General features: G+C 44.5%; 1 protein-coding gene across 3 annotated transcripts in view; it reads left to right on the top strand.

Annotated features, from left to right (window-relative positions):
- Nucleotides 1–14,493, top strand: part of LOC120023646 (ral GTPase-activating protein subunit alpha-2-like) — a 155,096-nt gene that overhangs the window by 33,432 nt on the left and 107,171 nt on the right. For all 3 annotated transcript variants that reach the window (XM_038967694.1, XM_038967695.1, XM_038967696.1), the window contains exons 2-3: nucleotides 3,615–3,725; nucleotides 13,871–13,920. In XM_038967694.1, the coding sequence (XP_038823622.1) occupies nucleotides 3,615–3,725; nucleotides 13,871–13,920 (161 nt within the window). The remainder of the gene's footprint in view (nucleotides 1–3,614; nucleotides 3,726–13,870; nucleotides 13,921–14,493) is intronic.

Below are 14,493 nucleotides of genomic sequence, written 5' to 3'. Positions count from 1 at the left end.
AGTCGTTAGAACAACATGTTTGTTATTGCATGTATGTACAACTCCATGTGTATTAAGCCACTCTGTGAAGCTACTTTGTTGTCCAAAGAAGAACTCCCCCTGGACAATAAAGTTTAGTGGGGTTAGTGGGTCTCCTGACAGCTGTAGGACAGGAATATGGGAGGAAGTGACCTGGGAATGGCTTTATCACCTGACCAATGACCCGCCGCTTGCACGCGTGCACTCCTTTCTCTTTTATGCTCCCTCTTTCTCACACACACACACACACACACACACACACACACACACACACACACACACACACACACACTTGACCCTCAAGCCCTCCTGATTCCCTCCTTCCCTGAGGATGTGCCTGCTGGTCCTCTCTCCTCTCCTGTTCTCTCCCAGCAGGCTAGTGGGTTAGTGGGTGGGTACTGCTGCTGATGAGTCAACATGTATTCCTGAGCGGCAGACAGGAAGCGCTCCAACACAATGAGCAGTGCTGAAAAGTGGACCATGTGAGGTGCTGAGATAAGAGCGCTGCCTTGCCCCTTGGTACTGGGTCTGTACTGTCTTTCGTCACTTGGAATAGAGCTGGTAAGGTGCAGAGCACAGTGTGTGTGTTATTATTCCAGCCCCTGTCTGAATAGAGACCTTTTGGATTTTCACCTTCAGGTTATTAGACCTGAAAGTTATTCATTAGACCTAGTAGTCTAAGGCTAGCTAAAATGCTCAACGATTTTGGCTGGCTCATTGGATCTATTCCTAGATCTACCACTGATTTGTTGTGTCTTGTGAAGGCGTCCGCATGCTTCGGTTTGGCTGGCGGCTACCCCAACTCGGCTAGTGTTGCTCATATACTCCCTTAAAAGACCTTCACTTGAAAAAAGAGACACCGTAGCCAGTATACACTTCCTCAAAATAGTCAGAATTCATCTGGTCATTTTAAGAAATCTGTCATAAATTTTGCAGTTTTTGCAAAGGATATCTTAGTCGCGCAATTTTGCATCTGACTCAGATGTTTGGTGCAGTATTTCTCAAGTGAACAAAATGTGAATGAGGTCGAGTCATCTCTCGTTGAATGACAGCAGGCACATTATTGAAGAATTCCTACGGTTGACCAATTGCCAATGGGGACATAGACTTGGGCGTTTGACTTGGGCTTGCCATGAGAGGGGGGAGAAAATGTGTGCCCGAACAGCCGAAAAACCCCTTGCTGAAGTCCTAAACGAACAAAAACGTCACAAAATCATCATTGTCATAATATAATATAATATATGCACAAACTGTTCCGAACTGTTTTGGCTGGGAAGCACGCGGACGACTTAAAGCAGACACTGAGTTTTGTATTGATGGGCTGAGGGGTGTGTGTGTTTTAACTATGACAGCGTGGTGTGAACTTAAAGGACTGTGTGATTAGCTCAGTGACTGCATACCAGCACCGGCATGCCAAATGAGAGAGGGGGAGATGGGATGGATGTCGGGAGAGAGGCAGTGTCAAGCCCCCCTCCAAATGATTCACAATCTTTTGAAAGTGCTTAGTGTGCTAGTGAACGTGTGCAGGAAAGGGTGTTATGCCAGTGTGTTAATAGGATCTGAATGGAATTTCCCTTGTTGCGAAATATGACACTTTGTGTGAAGGAGACGTATCTGCCGTGCTGTTGTTTTTTGCACACGGCTTAGGGCAGTCAGGTCAAGTGTAATGTTTAACCTGATCGAGTAGTCTATTATTTTGTAAACATTGCTTGAAGGGTTTGGAAATCTGTCTATAGCTGGTCGGGGATGTGCAGAATGTAATTGAAGGAAGAGTACGCAGGCTAGAGAATGGTCATCTCTGCTCTACATTTTGTTGTGTTCTCCCTCCCTAGTCCCAACATTTCACTGATTTATGTGCTACTGTGTGTTTTTCCCTGTTTTGCTGCCGGTATTAAAAGTGTCACATGGGAATACTGCCGTATAAAATGGGCTACTCTGCTTCTTCTGGCGTTTTGTTGTTGTTATTATGGTTTTAATAGTTAGCCTAGCATTGCGTATTGTGTTGCACGTGGTGCTGCAATTCCACTCTGTTGCAGTTGATTGTGATGGACGTTCCAATATCAGGCCTTATTCTATATTCCGATTCAATCAGAGCTGCAGTCAGATTAGCCTGAGAAATAAGGACAAGAGCAGCTCCTGTCTCATCCAGGACCAGTTACTCTGTGATGGCTGTTTGCCTTTTAACTTTGGGCCAGATCCATGGAACACCGGTTCAAACTCTATTGCCAGGGTGATATCCATGATTCTTCATTATCGGGGTTTTAATCTGGGGGCAAACATAAATCACAAGACAGACTGTCATTGTCCCACAGTGGCTTCGAGCAGTCCCCCTGAGCCATTTACTGGAGACTATCTGGGCTAGGTTCGGGCCCCGTCCAGTTGACTGGTGGTTGATGGTGTATTGAACAGAACTGAGGACCAGGACAGACTAGAGCCTCAACAGAAGGTGAATCTTAATTGCTCAATTAGGGGGAAGAAGTCTCCCCCTGTTAAATGTTCTCATCACAGTTGAGTGTAGCTTGGAAGAGAAAGGTTCTGTGACTGATGCCAAGCCTGATTCTGGATTGGTTTACATCCTAATAGGAACATGATGACATTCTAGCCTGGTCGCAGAGCGATGTGCTTTTTAGTCATCTTTGTCATGTTGTTTTCAGCATGCCAACGAATACAAGAGGAGTTGATCTGAAGAATAGATCTGCTAGCAGGCTAGAGCTAGCCAAGACCTACTGTGTGTGTATGACTGCTGCTGGTCCTGTTCCCCCAGCCATCACCTGAGGTCAACATGCCTCGACCCTGGCCTTGAAACCTCTACACTCTCTCCCCATCTCCATAACAGATCACCCTCAACCACCAGCACAGCACCGCTCACACACCACACATGGCTAAGAGCTTTTACAGTTTGGTGAGCTATTAGTTTCATTTCAACTAATTTAACAAACAAATAAACAAAAAAACATCTTTGAATCAAGGTGTTATGCAGAGGATTGGAGGAGAGTTTTACGGAATGTAGGTTAAAGTAAGGTTGTCCCAGATTCTGGAATTGGACACAGCTTGCGCAAGTGAAGTCCCATTGACAGATGTGTAATGGGCCTGTCCTCATAGAGCGAGGCCTACGTTCTCAGTTAGAATTCTATGGCTCTGCCCTCCCCTGTACCTCAGTATGTCCCTGCTCATCAGTGATGCTCCTTGGGGATTCCATTCTCCACTCAGCCACGTGTATCCCTCCCCTTTTAATGATCTGAACCATTTAAACAGACAGCATCCACTGAGTTAACTGCTTTCTTTATAGCATGGTGGGCTAGCCTAATTAGACATTTTCCCTCTCAAACTCCTTGGTGTGCTGTTATGTAAATCCTCACAGCCGTTGAATTACCAAGGATGTTTAAGCTTCTGATTTATGTATGACAACATATGTTTGATTGAGACATGGGAGAGAATTATGGATAATCTTCTCACTGGAATCTTTCATTGTTAGACTGTAATGGCAGCGATTTTTACATTTTGGCCAGTTTCACTAAACAACAATCCTTGTATTTTGTTTGTCTGGCAGTTGACAATTGATCTGACGGTGTGTGTTTGTCTGTTTCCTTTTGCAGATATCATTGAGAAGAGTGAATTGAAGACCTTCTTCGAAAGCAACTGTTCGCAGATTTATTTTATCTTCTATGAAAATTTCATTACACTGGAAAGTAACTTAAAGCAAAAAGGTAAGGAAGGTGTGCTGCCTGTGTGTCTGTTTTTAAAAAAAGGGCCTATAACTACTACCCCAGTATCTAGCCCAGTGGTAGAGTGTATAACTAGCTGGGTAAACTACCCCAGTATCTAGCCCAGTAGTAGAGTGTATAACTAGCTGGGTAAACTACCCCAGTATCTAGCCCAGTGGTAGAGTGTATAACTAGCTGGGTAAACTACCCCAGTATCTAGCCCAGTGGTAGAGTGTATAACTAGCTGGGTAAACTACCCCAGTATCTAGCCCAGTAGTAGAGTGTATAACTAGCTGGGTAAACTACCCCAGTATCTAGCCCAGTGGTAGAGTGTATAACTAGCTGGGTAAACTACCCCAGTATCTAGCCCAGTAGTAGAGTGTATAACTAGCTGGGTAAACTACCCCAGTATCTAGCCCAGTGGTAGAGTGTATAACTAGCTGGGTAAACTACCCCAGTATCTAGCCCAGTGGTAGAGTGTATAACTAGCTGGGTAAACTACCCCAGTATCTAGCCCAGTGGTAGAGTGTATAACTAGCTGGGTAAACTACCCCAGTATCTAGCCCAGTAGTAGAGTGTATAACTAGCTGGGTAAACTACCCCAGTATCTAGCCCAGTAGTAGAGTGTATAACTAGCTGGGTAAACTACCCCAGTATCTAGCCCAGTAGTAGAGTGTATAACTAGCTGGGTAAACTACACCAGTATCTAGCCCAGTGGTAGAGTGTATAACTAGCTGGGTAAACTACCCCAGTATCTAGCCCAGTGGTAGAGTGTATAACTAGCTGGGTAAACTACCCCAGTATCTAGCCCAGTAGTAGAGTGTATAACTAGCTGGGTAAACTACCCCAGTATCTAGCCCAGTAGTAGAGTGTATAACTAGCTGGGTAAACTACCCCAGTATCTAGCCCAGTAGTATAGTGTATAACTAGCTGGGTAAACTACCCCAGTATCTAGCCCAGTAGTAGAGTGTATAACTAGCTGGGTAAACTACCCCAGTATCTAGCCCAGTAGTAGAGTGTATAACTAGCTGGGTAAACTACCCCTGTATCTAGCCCAGTAGTAGAGTGTATAACTAGCTGGGTAAACTACCCCAGTATCTAGCCCAGTAGTAGAGTGTATAACTAGCTGGGTAAACTACCCCAGTATCTAGCCCAGTGGTAGAGTGTATAACTAGCTGGGTAAACTACCCCAGTATCTAGCCCAGTAGTAGAGTGTATAACTAGCTGGGTAAACTACCCCAGTATCTAGCCCAGTAGTAGAGTGTATAACTAGCTGGGTAAACTACCCCAGTATCTAGCCCAGTAGTAGAGTGTATAACTAGCTGGGTAAACTACCCCAGTATCTAGCCCAGTGGTAGAGTGTATAACTAGCTGGGTAAACTACCCCAGTATCTAGCCCAGTAGTAGAGTGTATAACTAGCTGGGTAAACTACCCCAGTATCTAGCCCAGTAGTAGAGTGTATAACTAGCTGGGTAAACTACCCCAGTATCTAGCCCAGTAGTATAGTGTATAACTAGCTGGGTAAACTACCCCAGTATCTAGCCCAGTGGTAGAGTGTATAACTAGCTGGGTAAACTACCCCAGTATCTAGCCCAGTAGTAGAGTGTATAACTAGCTGGGTAAACTACCCCAGTATCTAGCCCAGTAGTAGAGTGTATAACTAGCTGGGTAAACTACCCCAGTATCTAGCCCAGTAGTAGAGTGTATAACTAGCTGGGTAAACTACCCCAGTATCTAGCCCAGTAGTAGAGTGTATAACTAGCTGGGTAAACTACCCCAGTATCTAGCCCAGTAGTAGAGTGTATAACTAGCTGGGTAAACTACCCCAGTATCTAGCCCAGTAGTAGAGTGTATAACTAGCTGGGTAAACTACCCCAGTATCTAGCCCAGTGGTAGAGTGTATAACTAGCTGGGTAAACTACCCCAGTATCTAGCCCAGTAGTAGAGTGTATAACTAGCTGGGTAAACTACCCCAGTATCTAGCCCAGTGGTAGAGTGTATAACTAGCTGGGTAAACTACCCCAGTAGTAGAGTGTATAACTAGCTGGGTAAACTACCCCAGTATCTAGCCCAGTAGTAGAGTGTATAACTAGCTGGGTAAACTACCCCAGTATCTAGCCCAGTGGTAGAGTGTATAACTAGCTGGGTAAACTACCCCAGTATCTAGCCCAGTAGTAGAGTGTATAACTAGCTGGGTAAACTACCCCAGTATCTAGCCCAGTAGTAGAGTGTATAACTAGCTGGGTAAACTACCCCAGTATCTAGCCCAGTGGTAGAGTGTATAACTAGCTGGGTAAACTACCCCAGTATCTAGCCCAGTAGTAGAGTGTATAACTAGCTGGGTAAACTAGCCCAGTATCTAGCCCAGTAGTAGAGTGTATAACTAGCTGGGTAAACTACCCCAGTATCTAGCCCAGTGGTAGAGTGTATAACTAGCTGGGTAAACTACCCCAGTAGTAGAGTGTATAACTAGCTGGGTAAACTACCCCCGTATCTAGCCCAGTAGTAGAGTGTATAACTAGCTGGGTAAACTACCCCAGTAGTAGAGTGTATAACTAGCTGGGTAAACTACCCCAGTATCTAGCCCAGTGGTAGAGTGTATAACTAGCTGGGTAAACTACCCCAGTATCTAGCCCAGTAGTAGAGTGTATAACTAGCTGGGTAAACTACCCCCGTATCTAGCCCAGTAGTAGAGTGTATAACTAGCTGGGTAAACTACCCCCGTATCTAGCCCAGTAGTAGAGTGTATAACTAGCTGGGTAAACTACCCCCGTATCTAGCCCAGTAGTAGAGTGTATAACTAGCTGGGTAAACTACCCCCGTATCTAGCCCAGTAGTAGAGTGTATAACTAGCTGGGTAAACTACCCCAGTATCTAGCCCAGTAGTAGAGTGTATAACTAGCTGGGTAAACTACCCCAGTATCTAGCCCAGTAGTAGAGTGTATAACTAGCTGGGTAAACTAGCCCAGTATCTAGCCCAGTAGTAGAGTGTATAACTAGCTGGGTAAACTAGCCCAGTATCTAGCCCAGTGGTAGAGTGTATAACTAGCTGGGTAAACTACCCCAGTATCTAGCCCAGTAGTAGAGTGTATAACTAGCTGGGTAAACTACCCCAGTATCTAGCCCAGTGGTAGAGTGTATAACTAGCTGGGTAAACTACCCCAGTATCTAGCCCAGTGGTAGAGTGTATAACTAGCTGGGTAAACTACCCCAGTATCTAGCCCAGTAGTAGAGTGTATAACTAGCTGGGTAAACTACCCCAGTATCTAGCCCAGTAGTAGAGTGTATAACTAGCTGGGTAAACTACCCCAGTATCTAGCCCAGTGGTAGAGTGTATAACTAGCTGGGTAAACTACCCCAGTATCTAGCCCAGTGGTAGAGTGTATAACTAGCTGGGTAAACTACCCCAGTATCTAGCCCAGTAGTAGAGTGTATAACTAGCTGGGTAAACTACCCCAGTATCTAGCCCAGTAGTAGAGTGTATAACTAGCTGGGTAAACTACCCCCGTATCTAGCCCAGTGGTAGAGTGTATAACTAGCTGGGTAAACTACCCCAGTATCTAGCCCAGTGGTAGAGTGTATAACTAGCTGGGTAAACTACCCCAGTATCTAGCCCAGTGGTAGAGTGTATAACTAGCTGGGTAAACTACCCCAGTATCTAGCCCAGTAGTAGAGTGTATAACTAGCTGGGTAAACTACCCCAGTATCTAGCCCAGTAGTAGAGTGTATAACTAGCTGGGTAAACTACCCCAGTATCTAGCCCAGTAGTATAGTGTATAACTAGCTGGGTAAACTACCCCAGTATCTAGCCCAGTGGTAGAGTGTATAACTAGCTGGGTAAACTACCCCAGTATCTAGCCCAGTGGTAGAGTGTATAACTAGCTGGGTAAACTACCCCAGTATCTAGCCCAGTAGTAGAGTGTATAACTAGCTGGGTAAACTACACCAGTATCTAGCCCAGTGGTAGAGTGTATAACTAGCTGGGTAAACTACCCCAGTATCTAGCCCAGTGGTAGAGTGTATAACTAGCTGGGTAAACTACCCCAGTATCTAGCCCAGTAGTAGAGTGTATAACTAGCTGGGTAAACTACCCCAGTATCTAGCCCAGTAGTAGAGTGTATAACTAGCTGGGTAAACTACCCCAGTATCTAGCCCAGTGGTAGAGTGTATAACTAGCTGGGTAAACGACCCCAGTATCTAGCCCAGTAGTAGAGTGTATAACTAGCTGGGTAAACTACCCCAGTATCTAGCCCAGTAGTAGAGTGTATAACTAGCTGGGTAAACTACCCCAGTATCTAGCCCAGTAGTAGAGTGTATAACTAGCTGGGTAAACTACCCCAGTATCTAGCCCAGTAGTAGAGTGTATAACTAGCTGGGTAAACTACCCCAGTATCTAGCCCAGTGGTAGAGTGTATAACTAGCTGGGTAAACTACCCCAGTATCTAGCCCAGTAGTAGAGTGTATAACTAGCTGGGTAAACTACCCCAGTATCTAGCCCAGTAGTAGAGTGTATAACTAGCTGGGTAAACTACCCCAGTATCTAGCCCAGTGGTAGAGTGGATAACTAGCTGGGTAAACTACCCCAGTATCTAGCCCAGTGGTAGAGTGTATAACTAGCTGGGTAAACTAGCCCAGTAGTAGAGTGTATAACTAGCTGGGTAAACTACCCCAGTATCTAGCCCAGTGGTAGAGTGGATAACTAGCTGGGTAAACTACCCCAGTATCTAGCCCAGTAGTAGAGTGTATAACTAGCTGGGTAAACTAGCCCAGTAGTAGAGTGTATAACTAGCTGGGTAAACTACCCCAGTATCTAGCCCAGTAGTAGAGTGTATAACTAGCTGGGTAAACTACCCCAGTATCTAGCCCAGTAGTAGAGTGTATAACTAGCTGGGTAAACTACCCCTGTATCTAGCCCAGTAGTAGAGTGTATAACTAGCTGGGTAAACTACCCCAGTATCTAGCCCAGTAGTAGAGTGTATAACTAGCTGGGTAAACTACCCCAGTATCTAGCCCAGTGGTAGAGTGTATAACTAGCTGGGTAAACTACCCCAGTATCTAGCCCAGTAGTAGAGTGTATAACTAGCTGGGTAAACTACCCCAGTATCTAGCCCAGTAGTAGAGTGTATAACTAGCTGGGTAAACTACCCCAGTATCTAGCCCAGTGGTAGAGTGTATAACTAGCTGGGTAAACTACCCCAGTATCTAGCCCAGTAGTAGAGTGTATAACTAGCTGGGTAAACTACCCCAGTATCTAGCCCAGTGGTAGAGTGTATAACTAGCTGGGTAAACTACCCCAGTATCTAGCCCAGTAGTAGAGTGTATAACTAGCTGGGTAAACTACCCCCGTATCTAGCCCAGTAGTAGAGTGTATAACTAGCTGGGTAAACTACCCCAGTATCTAGCCCAGTGGTAGAGTGTATAACTAGCTGGGTAAACTACCCCAGTATCTAGCCCAGTAGTAGAGTGTATAACTAGCTGGGTAAACTACCCCAGTATCTAGCCCAGTGGTAGAGTGTATAACTAGCTGGGTAAACTACCCCAGTATCTAGCCCAGTGGTAGAGTGTATAACTAGCTGGGTAAACTACCCCAGTATCTAGCCCAGTGGTAGAGTGTATAACTAGCTGGGTAAACTACCCCAGTATCTAGCCCAGTGGTAGAGTGTATAACTAGCTGGGTAAACTACCCCAGTATCTAGCCCAGTAGTAGAGTGTATAACTAGCTGGGTAAACTACCCCAGTATCTAGCCCAGTAGTAGAGTGTATAACTAGCTGGGTAAACTACCCCAGTATCTAGCCCAGTAGTAGAGTGTATAACTAGCTGGGTAAACTACCCCAGTATCTAGCCCAGTGGTAGAGTGTATAACTAGCTGGGTAAACTACCCCAGTATCTAGCCCAGTGGTAGAGTGTATAACTAGCTGGGTAAACTACCCCAGTATCTAGCCCAGTAGTAGAGTGTATAACTAGCTGGGTAAACTACCCCAGTATCTAGCCCAGTGGTAGAGTGTATAACTAGCTGGGTAAACTACCCCAGTATCTAGCCCAGTGGTAGAGTGTATAACTAGCTGGGTAAACTACCCCAGTATCTAGCCCAGTGGTAGAGTGTATAACTAGCAGGGTAATGACGTTTTCAGCTCGTTCAGAGCCGGTGTGTTCAATTCTGGAGGGGGGTTGTAGTTTTCATTCCAACGACTTCCCTTAGCCGTTCAAAGCCAATTAGATTAACATAAATTCAGATCTGGTATTACATTGCAGCAGGTTAATGATTTGAGTGTGCAACCAAGGTGATGTTCAGTGATTTTGGGCCCATTCAGAGGTGAAAAAGACAACTAGCAAGACGAGGCACAAAACCCTAAATCAAATCGAGCTTTATTTATATAGTACATTTCAGACATGAATGCAACACAATGCACTATACAGGAAAAGCTACTTAAAAAAAAAAGATATATATTTTCTACACAACAAACATAAGAGGATAAAAAACTAAAGAATCACAATAGAAACTGAAAGACTAAAAAAGCTAAAAAGATGTGTTTTAAGATCTCTTAAATATGTCCACAGTTTCGGCCTACCCCGGGTTCTCTGACAGGTTATTCCAGAGGCTGGGAGCATAGTAACTAAAGGCTGTCTCTCCATGCCTCTTGGTTCTCGGCTTTAGAATAGTTAAAAGGCCAGTGCCAGACCTACTGGGTACATAACTCAAAAGCATGTCTGATTTTGATAATGTAGAGCTTATGTACTACATGATCAAATGTAATTTAACACCACCTCAGCCCACAGTGAGATTCTGGGGAACTATAGGAATGTAATTATTTTAGGGTTTGTTTCATACAGTTGAAGTCGGAAGTTTACATACACTTAGGTTGGAGTCATTAAAACTTGTTTTTCAACCACTCCACAAATTTCTTGTAAACAAACTATAGTTTTGGCAAGTCTGTTAGGACAGTTACTTTGTCCATGACACAAGTAATTTTCCCCAATTTTTTTTACAGACATATTATTTCACTTATAATTCACTGTATCACAATTCCAGTGGGTCAGAAGTTGACTGTGCCTTTAAACAGTCAACTTGCCTTTAAAATAAGTTGACTGTGCCTTTAAACAGCTTGGAAAATTCCAGAAAAGGATTTCATGGCGCTAGAAGCTTCTGATAGGCTAATTGACATCATTTGAGTCAATTGGAGGTGTACCTGTGGATGTATTTCAAGGCCTACCTTCAAACTCAGTGCCGCTTTGCTTAACATCATGGGAAAATCAAAAGAAATCAGCCAAGACCTCAGAAAAAGAATTGTAGACCTCCACAAGTCTGGTTCATCCTTGGGAGCAATTTCCAAACGCCTGAAGGTACCACGTTCATCTGTACAAACAATAGTACGCAAGTATAAACACCACGCAGCCATCATACCGCTCAGGAAGGAGACGCGTTGTGTCTCCTAGAGATGAATGTACTTTGGTGCGAAAAGTGCAAATCAATCCCAGAACAACAGCAAAGGGCCTTGTGAAGATGCTGGAGGAAACAGGTACAAAAGTATCTATATCCACGGTAAAACGAGCCCTATATCAACATAACCTGAAGGCCGCTCAGCAAGGAAGAAGTCACTGCTCCAAAACCGGCATAAAAAAGCCAGACTACGGTTTGCAACTGCACATGGGGACAAAGATCGTACTCTTTGGAAAAATGTCTTCTGGTCTGATGAAACAAAAATAGAACTGTTTGTCCATAATGACCATCGTTATGTTTGGAGGAGAAAGGGGGAGGCTTGCAAGCCGAAGAACACCATCCCAGTTGTGAAGCACGGGGATGGCAGCATCATGTTGTGGGGGTGCTTTGCTGCAGGAGGGACTGGTGCACTTTACAAAATAGATGACATCACGAGGAAGGAAAATTATGTGGCTATATTGTAGCAACATCTCAAGACATCTGTCAGGAAGTTAAAGCTTGGTCGCAAATGTCTCTTCCAAATGGACAACAACCCCAAGCATACTTCCAAAGTTGAGGAAAACAAAGTTAAGGTATTGGAGTGGCCATCACAAAGCCCTGACCTCAATCCTATAGAAGATGTGTGGGCAGAACTGAAAAAGCGTGTGCGAGAAAGGAGGCCTACAAACCTGACTCAGTTACACAAGCTCTGTCAGGAGGAATGGGCCAAAATTCACCCAACTTATTGTGGGAAGCTTGTGGAAAGCTACCCAAAACGTTTGACCCAAGTTAAACAATTTAAATGTAATGCTACCAAATACTAATTGAGTGTAAGGAAACTTCTGACCCACTAGGAATGTGATGAAAGAAATAAAAGCTGAAATAAGTAATTCTCTCTACTATTATTCTGACATTTCACAGTCTTAAAATAAAGTGGTGATCCTAACTGACCTAAAACAGGGACATTTTACTAAGATGTCTGTCAGGAATTGTGAAAATCTGAGTTTAAATGTTTTTGGCTAAGGCGTATGTAAACTTCCAACTTCAGCTGTATATTTGTATATCTTCTGTCCACTGAAATATATCCGTACACAACAGAATGTGTAAAATGTTCCAGAGTAGAAAGCGTGTATTAGTACAGGGGTTCCCAAACTTTCTTGCGTCTGGGACCCCTTCTGTGATAGCAAATTCATCAGGGACCTCCTCATAATATCACAACACAACTCCTACAATCAAGTCTCGGGTCCTGGGAAAGAACATTTTAAATGCCCCCCTCTTGGCATCACAGAGAACATTTAGCAGTTTCCAATCTAATTTCCCACAATTCTACACATGTTGCCTTGGTGCAGAGAACAACATTTTTGGCGAATACAGGAAGAATGGAGTTGACGAAATTGATCAATGATTGAGTGCTGTGGATACCAATATCCCTGTGAGCCTCCCAGGCCCATGTTGTGCATGGGCCTGGGAGGGTTTAAATTGTAAATTGTGGATTGTAAATTGTGGATGAATAATATTACATTGTATGTACCCTACAAACTTTTTCCATGGATCTCTTGTCCAAAATGTGTTTGTTGCTAGCAATATTCATGAAAAACATTTTTTCAGATCTGGCTGCAGACCTCTGCAGTACTTCATTTTGGGAACCCCTGGATTAGTATTGCTGGGAGCTAATAATAACCTAGAAAGTGCATCACAGCAATCATACATTTCCCAGAACCCTCTCCTTCTCAGAACACACGCCAGGATTCTAGTGCAGGATAGTGCAGGATTCTCAGAGACATGTACTCTAGGTACCCGTTTAGAAAGAGGGAGGAGAACAGAAGAACAGAGAAGAGCTTGATCTGGCCCGTTGTCTGGCCCGTTATCTAACCCAAGGTGGAGCTACACTACACTCTGATCTAAGTGCTTAGTGGGTACGGCACAGCCAGAGGTGGTTTCTGGACAGGGCCTTCTCTACCCCCCCCCCCCCCCCCTGTTGTCAGTCTGTTTGTTGATGAATGAGCTCTGTAACGCACACCCCTCTGTGGGTCCTCTCCCCAAGTCCCCTTCCAGCACTTACTCTGAGCCCTGGGTGACTACCTCCATGTTTAATGCATGCTCCATCGTAGGGCCTTCAATAATTAACCCCCTCCACTTTCCCCATTCTCACTACTCTCTAACACACTGTTCTGATGACATGGTTGAGAGGGGTGACTTCAGCTTCCACGTTCTCCTCCTCACAGCTTCAGACCCTAGCTCTATTTTGATCATGACCTTGGGAGGAAGTGACCTCCGGTATACTGGCAGCGGCCTCTTTGTGGTGCTCATAACTCGTAGAGATCTTTTACCCACACACACACACACACACACACACACACACACACACACAGACACAGACACAGACACAGACACAGACAAGATCATGAAAGTCACACAACTGTCAGGGCTTTGGAATGATGAAATATGTTAGTCACATTCATCCTGGCCCTAGAGAGCTGCAGGGTCTGCCAGTTCTCATCCAAGTCAATATGTCTCACTTCATTGTAAGAGAGAACTCGCATCCCCAGTGTTGTGATCAATTAGGACTTACAAAAGTGATCTGGATGATAAGCAGATGCTGGACTACAGAAGGACGTTTGGAAACCACTGAAGTGAAATGAACAACACATTTCTGATAGGTTCCAAACCCCAATGTTGAACTGTCTTTCCTCTTTTATGGATGAAACTGACTCTCTTCTCTCTTTCAGGGAACAAATCTCAGAGGGAGGAGCTGGACTCGATCCTCTTTATTTTTGAAGTAAGTTGCTGTACCTTTCTGTTCTGAATCATGGTGATGATTCCCTGTCTGATGTCTAGTGACAGTTCCAGCCATAGACATGGATCAGATCTGTTTCAACCTGTTTACTCAGCTTTGCATTCAGCTGAAGGGAGGGGCCAACACCGTTTCCTTGGTGCTAATTCGACCTGCCTGCCTACTTCCTGAATTCACCTCAAATAGAAAAGGAAACGGGGTTGTTAAGGAATTAATAGACCCAGCTTGATTGTTTTTCACCCGTGTTGAAGGCAGCACACAGAGATGATAAAAACCTTGCTGTGTACTGTATTCATTTGCAGGGTTTTTGTTCAGCAGAGATGAGTGTTGTGTGGGCTACATGGTTTATAAACAGCTTGACTGATGTCATTCTCCAGTCTGGTGCTTCTCCTGGAGGTTAAAGTCCCCCACCTTGTTTTCCCACCTGACTCAAACAGCAGCTCCAGTTTCCAATACAAACAGTTAGCTCTCCACTAACATTTGGTCCTGGCAGGGCCGGGCTGGCTGGCAGTCTCTGGAAGAGAGGCGGAGAGAAGCTAGAAGAGAGCATATGTCAAG

The sequence above is a fragment of the Salvelinus namaycush genome, chromosome 28 (genome assembly GCF_016432855.1).
Source record: "Salvelinus namaycush isolate Seneca chromosome 28, SaNama_1.0, whole genome shotgun sequence".
NCBI classification, from domain to species: Eukaryota; Metazoa; Chordata; class Actinopteri; order Salmoniformes; family Salmonidae; genus Salvelinus; species Salvelinus namaycush.
This window is presented reverse-complemented; position numbering and strand designations above follow the sequence as displayed.